At 43.5% G+C, this 17,313-nt stretch overlaps 1 protein-coding gene across 9 annotated transcripts in view; it reads left to right on the plus strand.

The window, feature by feature from the left end:
* PAPPA2 (pappalysin 2) overlaps positions 1–17,313 on the plus strand; it is a 478,727-nt gene that overhangs the window by 226,595 nt on the left and 234,819 nt on the right. For all 9 annotated transcript variants that reach the window (XM_068239634.1, XM_068239635.1, XM_068239629.1 and 6 more), the window contains one exon: positions 16,032–16,177. In XM_068239634.1, coding sequence (XP_068095735.1) covers positions 16,032–16,177 — 146 coding nt within the window. The remainder of the gene's footprint in view (positions 1–16,031; positions 16,178–17,313) is intronic.

The raw sequence follows: 17,313 nt of genomic DNA on the forward strand, positions 1-17,313 counted from the left end.
AGCATTTATATACACACATGAAAACAACCTAAACAAACTATTTGAATGCCTAATTTGTACATTGTAACTGAGCCTCAGTCTTGCATGAAATGGGTGTCTATGACAAATATGCTGACACTTTGCTGTTTTCTTTCAAGCCAGATGATATTTCACTGAGTTTTCACATTTATTAAATTGAATGCATGTATTAATTCTGCTGAAGCCAAAAAAAAATAGATTAATCACGTCAGCAATAGTTTTCTGGCCAATTGCTGGATGTTCAACAGGTTCTGCATAACAATAAGGCCTCTGGGTGTGATTAAAGTGGAAATGCAGCACCTTGTATAACTATTCACTTCCCTTTGGACTTTTCTACATTTTGTGCTGTTACAACCTGGAATTAAAATGGATTTTATGTCAGTGATCAACACAAAATAATTCACAATGTTAGGGTGGAAAAAAAATTGAATTGTTTTCAGAATTATCTACAGATAAAACCCCCTGAAAGGCTTTGGTACATCCCTTGAATAAGCTCTGCTGCATCCTGTCGCTTTCACAAGCCACATCATTTTTTTTTTAATGGAGTGCTTCTTAGGAATTAAAGGGGTTCTCTGGCCAAAACATTTATATTAGCTGTAAACAGGGTTATGAAGATTTAGAACAGCTGTATCAAGTCTACCAGAGACGGGTGATTAGGAATAAAATATACATAGTTGGGTCTTCCATTAGCCCCTCCGGCCTGATCACTCCCACGGCATCCTCTTCTCCCTCTCTGTTCGCCCGCTACCGGCCCCCGGAAAATCTGTCAGTCTGGGCCAGTCAGCGCATGCGCTGTCCGGCCAGGCACGCTCCCCTGTCTTGCTTACATCACTAGCGCAGGCGCAGGACACTCCAGGTGATGTGCACATGATGGGAGCACGAGTGCGGCTGGGCCGCTCATGCACAGTTGGCTCTGGGCCGGAGGACTTTCCGGGGCTAATTGCGGGTGAACGGAGAGGGAGAAGAGGATGCAGTGGGAGCGATCAGGGGGCTGGTGGAAGCCACAGGTATGTATATTTTATTCCTAATCCCCCATCTCAGGTTCCGTTTAACTATTATTTCTAGGCTGTTGTTAGCGTACACAAATGCGTTAACTGTCGACCACAACGACCGATAACGACCTTTTCAGCGGACGCTCGTTGTGTGTGCACATTGGTCGCCGATCAGTCTTGCTCGGGCATTGTTAAAGTGTACCCGAGATGACACGTGACGTGATGAGATAGACATGTGTATACACAGTGACACGAACACCTATGACTGTGTTCCTTTTCTTTTTTCCCTGTCTGTAAAGAGTTAATATGCAGCTATGCCAGTTGGGACCCATTCAGACTACAGCTCCCCTCAGTGATAACAAATTACAGCTATAAAACACTTTCCTAAGCAGATAATCGGGCTTGTGCCTGCAAGTGATAGATAAAAAGGTAAATAGTTCATGTATTTTCGCTCTGGGACTCTTGAAGCACTGCAATTGAGCAGAGACACTAAAACATTATATCCACTTTGTAAATGTTTATACAGAAAATAATACTGCAGGATTCTAAAAATAAGTCACCTTTAGAAGTAGGAGGACCGATCCAATTGTTAAGTTCATCAGTTTATTTTCATCTCGGGTTCACTTTAAGGGTCTGTCCTGTCGGTATATGGAGGCTGCCATATTTATTTCATTTTATGCAATACCAGTTGCCTGGCTATCCTGCTGATCTTCTGCCTCTAATACTTTTAGCCATAGACCCTGAACAAGCATGCAGCAGATCAGGTGTTTCTGACATTATTTTCAGAACTGACAAGATTAGCTGCATGCTTGTTTCTGGTGTTATTCATACACTACTGCAGCCAAATAGATCAGCAGGGCTGCCAGGCAACAAATATGGCAGCCTCCATATCACTCTCACCTCGGGTTCACTTTAAAGGACACCTGAAGTTAGAAAGATATGGAGGGTGTCAAATGTATTCCCTTTTACAATACCAATTGCCTGGCATCCTGCTGATCTTTCATACATCTGTAGTGTCTGAATCACACATCTAAAAAAACCATGTGGCAAATCCAGTCTAGTCAGACTTCAGTCAGAAACGTGATCAGCATCACATGACAATTTGCATTGTTTAAAATAAAATACATACTGTATATATGGCACCCTCCATATCCCTCTCACCTCAGGTGTGTCCTGTAAGTTTTCATAACAATCCTGCATCTACTACAATCAGAAATATCAATTTTGAGTGGAGTCATCCCTTAATAATGCTGATGTAGCTGAGCAGATTTCAGAAAACGGAGATTCAGACATTTGAGTCGAGCAAACGCGATCTCTTTATTTGTTTTTTCCTTATATATATATTACAGCGCACGTAGAAAGAATTCTTGCGATTTCAGAACTATGCGTTTGGTGCTCCATGTGCCAGGTTGGCAAAGCTGGCTCCAGGAAGTCTGCTGTTGATTCCATGGGGTTGTGGTGAGATTAGGGGTTGGGCTCTGTCCCAGCACCCATTCTTATAATTCCCTAGAAGGAGGAAGAAACAGCATCCAAAGAATGTAGTAATAGAAAGAGAATAATGAAAGTCTGACCAATTCTGATACCGCTGCAGTAACATTAGACTCCGCAGTGGGCCTCCTGGAGTCTTGTATGAGCAACGCTAGCCAGCACTGGGGTTAGACAACATAAAGCTTGGGCTATAAAAGGAATGAGGTACTCTAATCCTTAATGCTAAGCAAGTGCCAGTAGAACACAGAACATGTCATTATTTTATACTACAAATATGCTGCAGATTTTCAGCACCATGGCCATATTTTATGAGAGCTGTGTCACAAGGGGTCCATACCTAGAGCAGTTTTGTTGCACCCTTTATTTGCTGCAACATTATTTTAATGAAGTATCTGAGCTTGTATGTAACCTGCCACATGCCGCGCAGTTCCCTAGCAACCACAATTTTTAAAGAGGAACTGTAACTAAGGATTGAACTTCATCCCAATCAGTAGCTCACACCCCTTTTTTTCATGAGAAATCTTTATCTTTTCTCGAATAGATCATCAGGGGGATCTGTGTGCCTGTAATTGTGGTGAAACTCCTCCCACAGTGTGATGTCAGCACCTAGGTCCTGACATCACACTGTGGGAGCCTTGTTCCATTGTGGCAAATAACATCTGTTTCCAACCAGAGCCGGGACAAGGTCCTCCAGCACCCAAGGCTGAGACACCAAAGTGCGCCCCTCCATCCCTGCCACCCCAGCCGTCACACACTGATTGCTATTAGACTAAGAAGCGCCACAGGGCTCACAACCTCCCCAACACCTTAATATCTAGTTATCTGGCTTGCAGTCACTGCCATGTATCCCCTTTTCTTATTTCTTTCTGCTTCAAACACAATTAGGAATGACAGCTGATTGAATTCTGCGCCCCCTCTTACACTGCGCCCTGAGGCTGGAGCCTCTCCAGCCTATGCCTCGGCCCGGCCCTGTTTCCAACTGCCTAGCAACCAGTATTTACCTCTGTCTATATGTACTGTACAGTATATCTATAAAAAAAATAAAATAAACATTTTTGCCTACTGCATTGTTAGGAGGTGTAGTTGTAGATAATGACAGCTGTCTGTTTTTTTTTCTTGTCTGCCAGTAGTAAAGGTGATCACGTGCAGGCTAAATGTAGATCAAACAATATGAACAAATTACATAGCGAATATCAATAATTTCTTGATCTCTTTTCTATTTTTTAACTTCTCTTTTTGCATATATTGATTTATTTTTTCCCCTTTTTTGCTATAGTTCCTCTTTAAAGCGGAATATAACCCTGCATTTCAACTTTGCTCTAAAACATTATTTACAGCATATTATATGCAAAAAGCATTTTTTTTACTAGACCAGCATTGGAAGGGTTAAACACAGAGGTTTAAAGTTCCATGGAGCGATATGCAGAAGTTCAGATTGTTACATTCTATTTAGTTAAATGTATCTATTGAGAAATGTTACACACTCTTTGGCTGTCCTCCAGCTCTTTCTCAGTCAGAGAGAGTGAGTCACATGCCTCACTTAGATACATTTATGTAAACAAAATGTATCTATGTCAGCTTCGGATGTGTCTGCAGAAATCTCCAGGAACTTTAAAGCCCTGTGTAACCCTTCCAATGCTGGTCTAGTAAAAAAAATGCTGGTTGCATATAATATACTGTAAATAATGTTTTAGAGCAAAGTTGAAATGCAGGGTTATATTCTGCTTTAAGCAGTAAGTGCTGCCAACTGCCTGTAATATTCTATTTATAGCTGCCAATTGCCATCCGGGAGCGACACAAACTTGTGTTGAAAATTAGGAAACCCTACAGTTCACTATAGATTACTAGCAAGAGACATTTGTTGCGGCCACTGATCTCTCCTACAGGCTTCCAATGTGGCACAGCTACACAGTTTTGAGATGTGAACTTTATGCTAGTTTAGCAATCGAATGGTATATTGACATTGTTCTACGAGCCACATAACTTACTGTAGATCTCCTCTTTTCAAATTGTACAGACACCAAGGGCCTATTGCAATTCACTATGGACTTGTATCACTCCGGCATTACATCCGTTGTGTGCCGATGGCTGTCGGGACCACTCATCACTTGTCCGCTGCCTCATGGAAGAAACTGCTCCTTTTGCCAATGCAGTGGCTGATCATGCTACTCTAGAGCTGCCTTCCACTTTGAGTAATACGCATGCTCAGTGCGAACTTTAAACAAATTATCCCAAATATCTCCATAGCCACGTCTCCTACACTCCCTACATTTTGAACTACCTCTGTGCCAAACTGCAGCCCCCAAAACCAAATGGTTCCTGAGACAGAGTAAATAAACCCATCTCGGGAACCAGCGGGGCTGGGAAACTGTAATTTAAAACAAAGGTAGTTCAGGACCCCCCCCCCCCCCCTCCATACCGTCAAAATTTTGGGGTGTGTAGGAGGCATTGCTCTGCAGATATTGCCAGTAAAAGAAGAGCAAATCTTGCAGCGCAGGATCATACTGCGCATGTGGGGCAGTGTACATTTTAGAATACCACAATCAGACACAGCACCGGCTCTCTGACTACACTGTATGAGGAGCCCCAGCAAAGGCATCTTTGAGCCTCCTGCCTGGGCTTCCCTTTGGTCTTGAGTTTAGCCAATGACAATCCTGCATGTGGAGGATTTTCAATGTTTAGTTTACATTAAACTGATATAGGATAACACTAATAATGAGGAGCCCTAACAGGAGGCTCAACGATGCTTTTGCTCTGGCTCCCGGCACAGTGGCTGGTCATATGGATGTTGGTGGGCATGTTGGCCCATCTTGTCTGGTTCCTGTGTGTTGGGGTCTGGCAGTTTGCATACATACGTGTTACCTGGCCCAGTGTAAGCATTGGCGCTGTAAGGTGTGTGAACTTGTGAAAAGATGTCTGTTTTCAGCATTGCCTGTGTGTTTGCTCACTTGCGTGTACATGCTTACATGTGACGTGTTACCCGATTCGTGTCAAAAGGCCTATTCAGTCTGGGAAGTGGCACTCCCGTGTATTTCAGCTTGTTGTGGATGAATGCTCTTCTACCTGTTCTTGTGTTTGGATGTTGACCTTGACCCGCCTGACTACCTCATCCATTGCTAACCTGTGCTGTGTATGATGACTGCCCGATTTGTTACCGACTTTTACCTGTCTTGAGAACCTGCCTTGTTGCCTTTCCCAGAGACTGATCTGTTTCCAACTTCTGCCTGTCCAAGAGCCTGATTTGTTGCCGATTTCAAGAGCCTGGTCTGTTACCGACTTATGTTTGTCAGAGAGTCCGATTTGTTGCCGAACTCCTCCGATCCTCAGACCAACCTGGCTGCTGAGACATTGCAGTTCCAGGCTCAGTTTGTGGGAGCTCTACAGTGCCACTTTAGTGTCACGCCGGGTCATCATGCCATTGGTCCTATGAATGCTCCTGCCCCTTGTTCACTGGAGGGCTCTGTTTAAAACCCAAATCCATCAGCTGAGAAGCCACAAGAGTTGCAGTCCTTACTACATGATATGGAGGTATATAATATGATGATAGATTTTTAAAGCTCTGATTCACTATCACTTTCTACATTAGCCTACACAGAAAAGAGAAGCAGCACATGATTATGACCAGCAAATTAGAGCCTTATATGTTTATCACCTGAGGGATTGCACCTTAAAATTATGTTACTCTAGCAACGCAACCCTTTCCTAGATAACCTGGTTTGTGCTAATTGCGAACACTTGCTTCATAGTCTGCGTAAGTAACGGTAATATTTCTGTATGCTTTCTGCACACAGCAACTTTACAGATATTTAGTGAAATGTGGTCTGATGTTCTCCACATGGAGAAACTGAACTGTAGTTCCCCTTTAAAATGAGCTTCTCTGTCCAGCAATCAGGATCTCTAGAGGAACAATACGCTGAGGCAGAGGTGTTTTTGTAAATCTAATAAATGCAAAAAAACAAAATCAAATGTCTTTCTGCTGAGCGGAGAGAGAAAGTTTTATTGTGGCACAATGTTATTTACAGAGTTTACCTGCTCTTAGTCCTGCACACAACATATAGTTAGCTCTTACCTTGTGCACTCAGAATTCACTTATCTCTGACAGAGCTGCAGACTGTGCAGTGTTCCTGCTATTAAACTCAAATCCTGCAATTTCCCTTTTGAATTAATGGGCGTTGCTAACACCAATGAGCAATTGATGAAGCTGTATGGGTTCTGAAGCTGTGCTGGCCACTAAATACACCACAGGTACTATATTTGCTTGCTAATTGAATATGTAATAGCTCCTTTTGCTTACATAGAGAAGGTGGCCCTACAATACAATAGATCCAAGCTATGAGACTGCAATCCCTCTAGCCACAATGTCAACTTGATATCATGATATTGATTTTCATACTTTAATCACTTCAGCCCATGGGTTGTTTTTACTTTAATGATGCAAGCAATTTTCACATTTCAGCACTCCTCCCTTTCATTTGCCAACAACTTTATCCGTACACACCTAAATTATCTTTTTTTTTGCCATGAATTAGGCTTTTTGGGGGTGATACTTGTTTTCAGTGATTACTTGTTTTCAGTGATTACTTTTTTTCTATGCATTTTAAAGGGGAAAGTGTGACGATAAATGCCACTACTCAGATAACTGATTATTGGTGATCTGCGGAATCACCAAGAATACAGACGCTATACTCGATTATGTGTGATCCACAGAATCACCAAAAATACCAGTATAGCAAGAACGAGAGCAGAGCGTAAGTGTGTGTCTAATGCCACCGTAACTCTAATGGTTATACAGGACCTTGCCACAGGAGTTGGCAAGGAACCCTCAGGACACCAACAGAACAGACTAGACACAAGGCCCCCAAGTGGGGCTGGAAGGTACAGACAGAGAAATACGGTTCTAACGGTCACCTGTGGAGCAGGTGATTCAGACTTGACTGCAGTCTAAGAGATACAAAAACACGGCTCTAATGGTCACCTGTGGAGCAGGTGATTCAGACCTTACTGCAGTCCAAGAGATACAAATAACACGGCTCTAATGGTCACCTGTGGAGCAGGTGATTCAGACCTTACTGCAGTCTAAGAGATACAAATAACACGGCTCTAATGGTCACCTGTGGAGCAGGTGATTCAGACCTTACTGCAGTCTAAGAGATACAAGTAACACGGCTCTAATGGTCACCTGTGGAGCAGGTGATTCAGACCTTACTGCAGTCTAAGAGATACAAATAACACGGCTCTAATGGTCACCTGTGGAGCAGGTGATTCAGACCTTACTGCAGTCTAAGAGATACAAATAACACGGCTCTAATGGTTACCTGTGGAGCAGGTGATTCAGACCTTACTGCAGTCTAAGAGATACACATAACACGGCTCTAATGGTTGCCTGAGAGAGTGTAAGTGTTAAGGTGTGAACAGTAATACTTTGGGGACCGCCCCTGGAAGACAGGAGCAAGAGCAGATAGGAATACTGCTCAGCAACAAGTTCCTTCCGTAGTCTGGACTCTCCACGGGGATGAGTCAGACGGGGAGAGGGAAGGACAGAACGTGAGTGACACCAATGGGGAAAGTGTCACTGACAGATCTGCGAACTATCTCCTAACAGGAGAGATAGTTCTCGAGGTCAGACAAGCCAGGTCGTAAACACACGGACAGACAAAGTACAGAGACAGGAGGCAGATGCAGAATCCAGAGACTAGTCGAGTTTTGGCAACAGAGTATCAGAATGACAAAGGTACAAAATCAGAGTTCAGAGGAATAGTCAGGCAGGCAGAAGGTCATAACAAATAATACAGTTCAATTCCTAACGCTAAGGTGTGAGCTCCGTGATCATCAACACCTTTGGAAACTATGCTAGAACACAGATACAATTAGTACTTTAAGCTATCAACAGAATCTGGCTAAGTGTGGAACCCCGGCTCCGGCCGGTTCTAGCACACTTTGGGATCTGACTATGGTCTGAGTGCTGACACACAAGCGTTCACAACGACAGACAAAGACAGAGTAACAACTCCAGGTTTAAATACTGACAGCAGATTCAAGCAGCCCCGCCCGAGCGGCTGAACCAACCTGCAAAGAAGATTGACAGGTGGAAGTCAGCTGACCACAAAGTCAGCTGATCTGTCTCCTCTGCCCATAAAGGTCCTTTAGCTCCATGTAAAAGTCCTTTTGCTCCATGCGCAGGCGTGTGGACCCAAGCTGCTGCAACAGAGATCCCTGTCCCAGCTGAGTCGGGAAGCGACACCCGGGATGGCTTGGCCAGAGAGGTGACATCAGGTGTGAAAGCAGCTTCGCTGCTTTCCACCACAGAGGTAACGTTTTAGATCGTAACAGAAAGCCAGGAAAAAAATACGCTATTTCTCTTTTTCCATCCCCTTTGGTTTTACAACAAACAATGCTACTATAGATAAAACCGGCATATTTTGTTTGCCCATTAGTCCTGGGGCTTTCACAAGATTTATATTATGTTCCTAGTACATGCTTTTTTGCTTTCTGACTGTACCTTATAAATAATTATAAGCTCTTATTTGCAAAAATAACCGTGCTATACCCTCATGACATACATATTAAAAAAGCTGAGTCCCTAAAGTAACTATCTATTTATTTTTTGTAAAATGCTGACACTTAGCTTTGCTGATTGTAGTCATGTTCATTCATTCCCAGGCACATGTTCCCATTCATCAATCTCCCCCGTATAAGTCCCGCTGTGACTGACAGGATGCACTTGTACGTTCTGATTGAGTTAGGAAGGCTCAAACTGGATGTGTATGTACGTCCAGTTTGAGTTAAATAGTTCAAAATTAGGTCTGTTTCAAATACAAATGTATTCCGAATAGTGTTGATTGTAATGGATAATTGAATTTTTGTGTAATTTTTGCAATTACTAACTTGATTGTAATTACGATTTCACATGTAATCTTAATTTTACGCTAAATTAAGTTCACCAAATTCACGAATGTATTTTGAAGACATATTTGCATAGATGAGTATATGTGTGAAAATGTATGGGCATACATGTGAAAATTCATTTTCACCAAATGCATTGAAGTCAAAGGGCATGAAAACTCTTATGTGAATTATGAGTCAATGCAAAGTTACTCTTCTGATTACATGCAACATTAATTTTGCAGTAGCTGCTTTATAATGTCATCATTAGGAATTTCGCTGCAAAAATTTATGAGCGAAATGTGAGCTTATCTCTAATTTTAAATTCAAGGCTTGCCAAGGACAGGCTGATGTTTCACACATGGCCACATCTGGAAGGATCTAAATTAATGATGAATCTGAATGATCTGGGGGCAGCCTGGTGGGATGATAGATAACACTCTGGCCTTGCAATGCTAGGCCCTAGAACCCCTGCCAGGGCACTGTCTGCACAGAGTTTGTATGTTCTCCCCGTGTCTGAGTGGGTTTCCTCCCACATCCCAAAAACTTACAGATAAGTTAATTGGCTTCCCCCTAGACTATGATGGACATTTGACTTTGGCAGGGATTAGTCTGTGACAAAAATGAATACTCTTACCTATAGTTTGGTTTGCAAAAAGACCTCTGCCCATCAAGTCCAACCAGGAGTCTTTAACGGCTGGTTCAGAGGGGCTTCTGCGTTTACCACTGCGATGGACAATGCCCCCATTGGGAGCATTAATCTCAATGTGTTTACCATCTTTTACCGGTGATTGCACGAACATTGTGGTCCATCAATATTCCAGTGGAGCATTCAGGGGCGGTTGCATTTGGCGGTTCGATGTCCCCTGTAGAGCTCAAAACGGAACAATGGGAATCAATGTGATCTGATGCCAAACTTTTTTGTCCTTGGTTGCAGAAAAGCATTTAGCATTGGCAAAGTCTGCACTACGATATATGTCAGCGCTATATAAATAATAATAAAATATTAAAATCTATTAACAGATTGAGCTGGTAATGGAATGCATAGCATCAGCCCATTTGATTCATTCTAATCATTCTGGCATGGTGGACCGATTAAAATCAATGTTCAGATATATCGGACCAATAATTTTGCGTCAGAATTGTCATTCATTTCCATTCCATCTGTGCAGATTCTCTGGTAGCCTTAACTTCTGTGATGGTCCAAACCCATGTTTAGTGTTTCACCTATTCCTGTGAAGGAAATCTGACTTGGATCACTCCTACTGTAAACATAGTTCTTGGCATCACTACTTTGAAAAAGCTGCCTCAGTGGAAATGTGTTATTCAGTGGGAAGAATAAGCAGCAGTCTGCCAAAAAAACCCGCTACTTCTGTATAGTTTTCTGCTGTCCATGTTTTGGAAGAAAAATCCTTAATTTGGAACTGAATCCCAGTGTCCTGCATTTCCTCCTCATTTGTCTCCTTTCGGGTCTTCTACATTGGCCCACTTTAATAAGTTCTGTCTCACTGCGATAAGTATCTACTGGAGTTTTTAAAAGTGTCAAAGCTATACTTTTTTTCCGCTAAATTTGTATTATTATTGTTCATTTATAAAGTGCCTTACCAAACACACAGGAGATACGCACTTCCCAAACAGTTCTCTGCTGCTTATATAAAGCCTGCAGGCTGCTTGTAAGCCAATCAAGAAGTGCACACACACGTTACACCTAGTCTGCAGTAATTAATTTAAACAGAAGCTGAGCAAATTCAGCCAGTTGTTGGAGAGGGTTTCAGTTGCATATAGACAATGGCTATATGGCCAGCAGGGGGCACCAGTGTGCAGGATATACCCTCTCATCTGCCCCCCTCCTAACTAAACTGCATGGGAATCTACAATAAAATTAAAAACAATAATGGTGCACAAGCCAGCCTGGGGCCCCAGGAACTCTCACTGCCCGGGGCCCCAGAACCAGCATGCAACACCATATGTGAGCGCAGCCAAGCCCTGGATCTGCCACACCCAGGAGCTTGTCCCCAACTGCTCTGAGACTTACCAAACACACAGGAGATACTCACTTCCCAAACAGTTCTCTGCTGCTTATTCAGCCAGACGCTGGTGCCCCCTGCTGGCCATATAGCCATTGTCTATATGCAACTGAAACCCTCTCCAACGACTGGCTGAATTTGCTCAGCTTCTGTTTAAATTAATTACTGCAGACTAGGTGTAACGTGTGTGTGCACTTCTTGATTGGCTTACAAGCAGCCTGCAGGCTTTATATAAGCAGCAGAGAACTGTTTGGGAAGTGAGTATCTCCTGTGTGTTTGGTAAGTCTCAGAGCAGTTGGGGACAAGCTCCTGGGTGTGGCAGATCCAGGGCTTGGCTGCGCTCACATATGGTGTTGCATGCTGGTTCTGGGGCCCCGGGCAGTGAGAGTTCCTGGGGCCCCAGGCTGGCTTGTGCACCATTATCATTTATAAAGTGCCAACATATCTTCTGTAGCTCTGAAACAAATTAATGTTTTACAGCCACAGACAATAGACAAGCAGGATCAAAACAGGTAAAACATGGAGGTGTAGTGCACCTTGTAAGATACTAGCGACCTAATGGTGTAAAGTCCAGTAACGTTGGCATGCACAGGGAGCGTACAGCAGTTTTAAGGTTACCAGATCAGGGGGAGCACTCGCTGTTAACTTTTAGCACCGTGTTACACCACGTGTTACCATAGCAACCTGCACTGGTAACGGTACACTTGACGTGCGCCCCAGGCCTTGGTTTAGCAATCCTTAGGGTTTTGCGCAATTTTAATCAGTACACAGAAAACTCCATAAATGGTTACAATCTGAGCAAATTAAAGTGAAATTTAAGTTATAAAGTGATAAGATAAACATTTGTATCTATCCGCCTACTTTTAAAAATCTCTTTTTGATAGCCCACAGTTTTGTTACCTTTAAAAACTTTAAAAAAAACATCAGCTTTATTGTTTTGTCTCAGCTCAATTATACAGTCTGCCCCTGTGTCTCAGTTTGCTCAAATGTATGAACTATTGACCTTTTTTATCTATCCTCTCCTGGTAGACAATTGGGACTCTGAGAGCAAAATATTTTATAGCTGTAGTTCCTTATCAATAAGGGACACTATTGTCTGACTGGATGCAGACTGGAGAATAACTGAATATTTCTTTCAGGCAGAGAAAGATGAAAAGCATCACAGAAGATTTATTTGTGTGCTTGGCACTGTACATAAACATATATCTCATCCGGTCCCATGTCATGTGTCCCTTTAACCACTTAAGGACCAGGGGATTTTGGTGTGATCGGTGCTGCGTGGGCTCTCCAGCCCGCAGCACCGATCAGGATTTAGCCAGGGCGACCAGACTTCCCCACTTTTTTCCCCACTAGGGGTATGTCCTGCTGGGGGGGGGGGTCTGATCGCCGCCGGCTATTTCTGCGTAGCGAGGGGGGGGCTCCTCAAAGCCCCCCTCCGCAGCTATTTCCGCCCTCTCTGCCCTTACCTGCTTCTCCCGCAGGCTATGGGCTGCGCAGCACGGATATCCGTCCTGCGCCGTCTAGGATAGGCTTCAGCCTATCAGATGCCGGCGATCCCCGGCCAATCAGAGGCCGGGGATCGCCGATCTCCTTTATGATGTGAACAGCGGGGAATTCTTCCCCGTGTGTTTACATTTAGCTTGCGAGCCGCGATCGGCGGCTCGCCGGCTGTTCACGGAGGCACCCTCCGTGAACTGGCATGGAAAGGCCGCTTCCATGCTAAACCACTAACAACCCGCCGATGCCTATCGGCGTTAGCCAGTCGTTAAGTGGTTACAGTGGACCCGAACCCTTGCACAGCACAAAAGGAAAAAATATAGACATGCACCCTGTATGTATTTAGAGAGTTTAGCCTGTCTAATTCCCCCTCATCTGTGACTAATCACAAGTTATTTGATCTCAGATGAGTCAGCTAGCCTGCCATGGCAGAGAGTTAAAGTGGATCCAAGATAAACGTTTACTCATTGCATAATTGTGTTCCTTTTATATAGTTTATAGGAAATTCCTCAAGCCAAATACATTTTTTTTGTTATAATACACGAATTCCCTATAAACTAAACAAGCCTCGCCCACAACTTCCCCAGAGTGCCTTGGCACTCTCAGCCTTAGTAGCAAGGGCTTATGGGAGCTCAGTCTGGGCAGGAGGAGGTCACTAGCCAGATATTTCAGAGGCAGAGGGGAGGAGGCAGGAGGAGAGGGGAGTGAAGTTTTCACAGGCTGAGGGCTGGAGATACAGATCAGCTTGCCTGTGTGTAATGTGACAAACAGAACATGGCCGCTCTCATTGTATCACAGGAATAAATAATCATAAACTGTTGAAGCAGTTTGCAGCTAGATTTGCTATGTAAACTATTTAAACTTTAGATAAGCTATATATACAAGTTATCTCTGCGCTCTCTCTTCTTATATAATATAAAGCAGTAAGAAATCCCCTTGCGGGTACAGACTCACCAGATCCAAACGGTCAGATTGACCAAGTCTCGCATTCGGGGGGGTGCCCCCCTCTCCCCCCCGTCGCCTCTCTCGCTCTTATGTGATGTCTCCTGCTTCTTCCGTCTGTTATATGCTCCAGGCAGTCCAGTGAGGGGGAGGAAATGCAAAAAAGAGGACCCCCCTCTAATAGTGCATTACTCCTTTTATTTAAAATTGTTTAAAAACAAAACAGCAGCAATCGGAATAAGCAGCATCTATATACAGGCATAAGCTGGTAAGGGGACTTCCGGGTGGCTGCCTCACTCACCGCCGCTGCCTCTTAGTACGCCGCAGCTGCATGAAAAAACCCGCGCTGCGGCTCACATCCAGTGACGCCGCTCAGCTCCAGTGTGGTTGCGTACGAGTCACACCTTACGTGTCCACGCGCCTGCATCACTCCCAAGCTCTTCCCTATGCGTTTCGCTAGTAACAGCTCATCAGGGGCGCCTGATGAGCTATTACCAGCGAAACGCGTAGGTCGGCATCACGGGATGTGGAGCTGAGCGGCGTCACTGGATGTGATCCCTAGCGTGGGTTTTTTCATGCAGCTGTGGCATACTAAGAGGCAGCGGCGGTGAGTGAGGCAGCCACCCAGGAGCTAAGTCCCCTTACCAGCTTATGCCTGTATATAGATGCCGCTTATTCCAATTGCTGCTATCTTGTTTTTAAACAATTTTAAATAAAAGGAGTAATGCACTATTAGAGGCGGGTCCTCTTTTTTGCTTTTTCTCCCCCTCAATGGACTGCCTGGAGCATATAACAGATGGAAGAAGCAGGAGACATCACATCAGACCCCCGAATGCGAGACTTGGTCAATCTGACCATTTGGATCTGGTGAGTCTGTACCCGCAAGGGGATTTCTTACTGCTTTATTTAATATAGAAGAAGGGAGAACGCAGAGATTACTTGTTCCTTTGGATGTTCCTTTGGATTTCTGGCCTGACCTATCTGGCAAATCCTGCAGCACCCCGATTTGTACTAATGAACTTGGATGTAGAAAGTTGTGAACTTGCTTCTGTTAGCATTCAATGCTGACAGGGCCTAGCTAAAGAGGACTTTTAATTTAGCTATCTGAATTGCATTTAAAACAGCATACCAATAGCTGTGAGCGCTGAATGTGATTGTTGGTATATTAGACAAGTTACTTGTTATAGTTAGTTTTTCATCTCGGATCCGTTTTAATTGGTAAACACAGGATGTTAACAATATGTCTGCTTCCAGAAAAGCAGGAAGTAGAAAAACTGCAGATGTATTGCAGGATTTGTATCAGCTGTAAAGAAATGTGTTTCTTTAAATGTTAATTTGCTGTTGTGTAATTTATAGAGCAGATTAGCAGTTCTGAACTCAGGTCTGCTTTAAAGAGACTCTGTAACAAATTGTTTATCTTTATTTCTTCTATGCTATAAGTTCCTATGCCTTTTCTAATGTGGTCTGGCTTACTGCAGCTTTTCCTAATTGCACAGTAGCTGTGTTATCTCTGTTATATGATCTAATCTTCTCTCTATAGTCGGCACAGTCAGGCTGAGGCAGTCAGACTGGAATGTGCAGGGCTGCTTGTGATTAGCTAGAAGCTGTACACACCCCCTGCAGGCTCTGTGTGACTAACACACTCTGCTTAGCTGAGCCTATTAGAAGCTGGTTAGTTTGTTTGTAAACACTGCCTAAAACTGGCAATTACAAGCCAGGTTTGCAGCAGAGAATGGCAGAAACAGCACAGAGGGGACCAGGAGCACATAATGAATAGAATGGTATGCTTTTTATTGTAAGAATTTCAGAGTACAGATTCTCTTTAAGGTGACAATTTGAATCTGCACAAGTAACATCTGGAACAGAATTTGCATTGTGGAATCATCTCTGTTTATAGAACTGGCCTCTTGTTACCTCTGTGGCATATTCAAAGTTAATAGCATTGGTTCTTTTTGGCTTCCTGACAGCCCTTTTTAGACATATTTATTACTGTTGCATGACAGCATATTGACTGTTTTTCCACTTGACATTGTTATCATGATCAATAGATACAGACGGAGAACGTCAATTTCTTTGTGCTCATGAGCAAAATGTTTAATTGCATAAAATAAATATTCTGCAAAGATGTTGAAGTACGTCCTATGCTGCAACTATTTATTGTGTCTCCTTTCTGTCCCCCTAATAGGGCTTATATGAGTGTGAAAGAACTGAGGGATGCCTTGCAGTTGAACAACACCATGTTCCTGAACATTTTTTTTGCTGGTTCCGCGGGGGAGGAGTTAGCTGGTACAGCCACCTGGCCATGGGATAAAGATGCTCTTACTGTGCAAGGTAAGTCGGATGTTATCGGTATATTTTATTTGTGATATCCCCAAACCCTGCTCATCCAATCTACTCTGTTCAAGACTGCTGAAGACTTCTATGGGTGTTTGATATTACACGAAAAAGAGATTATAATAAAAACAAAAATAAAGCTGACTTTAGATGGGTCTAGATTTCTGCATAGGCCAAATAGGTCCAGGCTAGGGCAGCAGGTGAGCCAGGGCGGCAGCTAACTATTACACATTATTACAGTAGAATCCTTTTATAGTAAACTTGAAGGACTAGGGAAAGTAGTTTACTATATCAGAATTGGTCATGCATTGTTTATTTATACAGACACATTTGCTGGGACCTGAGGACGGAGTTTACTATATCAGTGTTTACTATAACGAGATTCTACTGCATTCATTTTATTTTATCATTCATCCAAGCTTCCCTTTGTAAGGCCTAGCAGATCACCTGCCTTCCTTCAGTCTTTATACCCCAATTTAATTTCACGCTCTTCACCTATAGACAAGCCCCCGCGTGAATGGGAGACAGAAATATGTCTACCCGACTGCGGTTACCCTCAGGACTTAGGCCGCTTTCCCAGTGCAACGTTAAAGTCGCACATTAGAAAATGTTTTAACGTGCAGTAACGCACAGCAATACTAAGTCTGTGCAACATTCACAGTGCACACGTTGCGTTTGTGTGTAACGTGTAGCATTATTAGAAAGTGCTGCATGCTGTGCATTATACACGTTATTAACTGCGTTGGTCTGTTTGCACATGCTCAGTAATGACCTGGAAGCATACTTTTGATTGCCTGTATGCCCTACTGTATGCGACGATCACGGGGCATAGAGTTGTGGTGCGACTTTTTGGGGGCGTTGCGTTGTTAGTTTGCATTGCATCAAAACGCAACGTCCCACTATGAAAGTAGCCTCAGAGTGCAAGGTATAAGGACTGAGGCCGAAAAGGCAGAAGTACTACTAGAACCAAACTAGCAGACACAGGAGGCAGTAAAAGTCCAGACAATATGAAGTCAACAATCAGGTCAAAGACAATTTGAGGTCGGTCCAGGCAGCAAGGTTCAACACGAGTATTCAGGCAATAGGTCAGTCCAGGCAGTAAGGGTGAACACGAGTAATCAGGCAAAAGTCAG

Source organism: Hyperolius riggenbachi, chromosome 6, assembly GCF_040937935.1.
Source record: "Hyperolius riggenbachi isolate aHypRig1 chromosome 6, aHypRig1.pri, whole genome shotgun sequence".
Classification (NCBI taxonomy): domain Eukaryota; kingdom Metazoa; phylum Chordata; class Amphibia; order Anura; family Hyperoliidae; genus Hyperolius; species Hyperolius riggenbachi.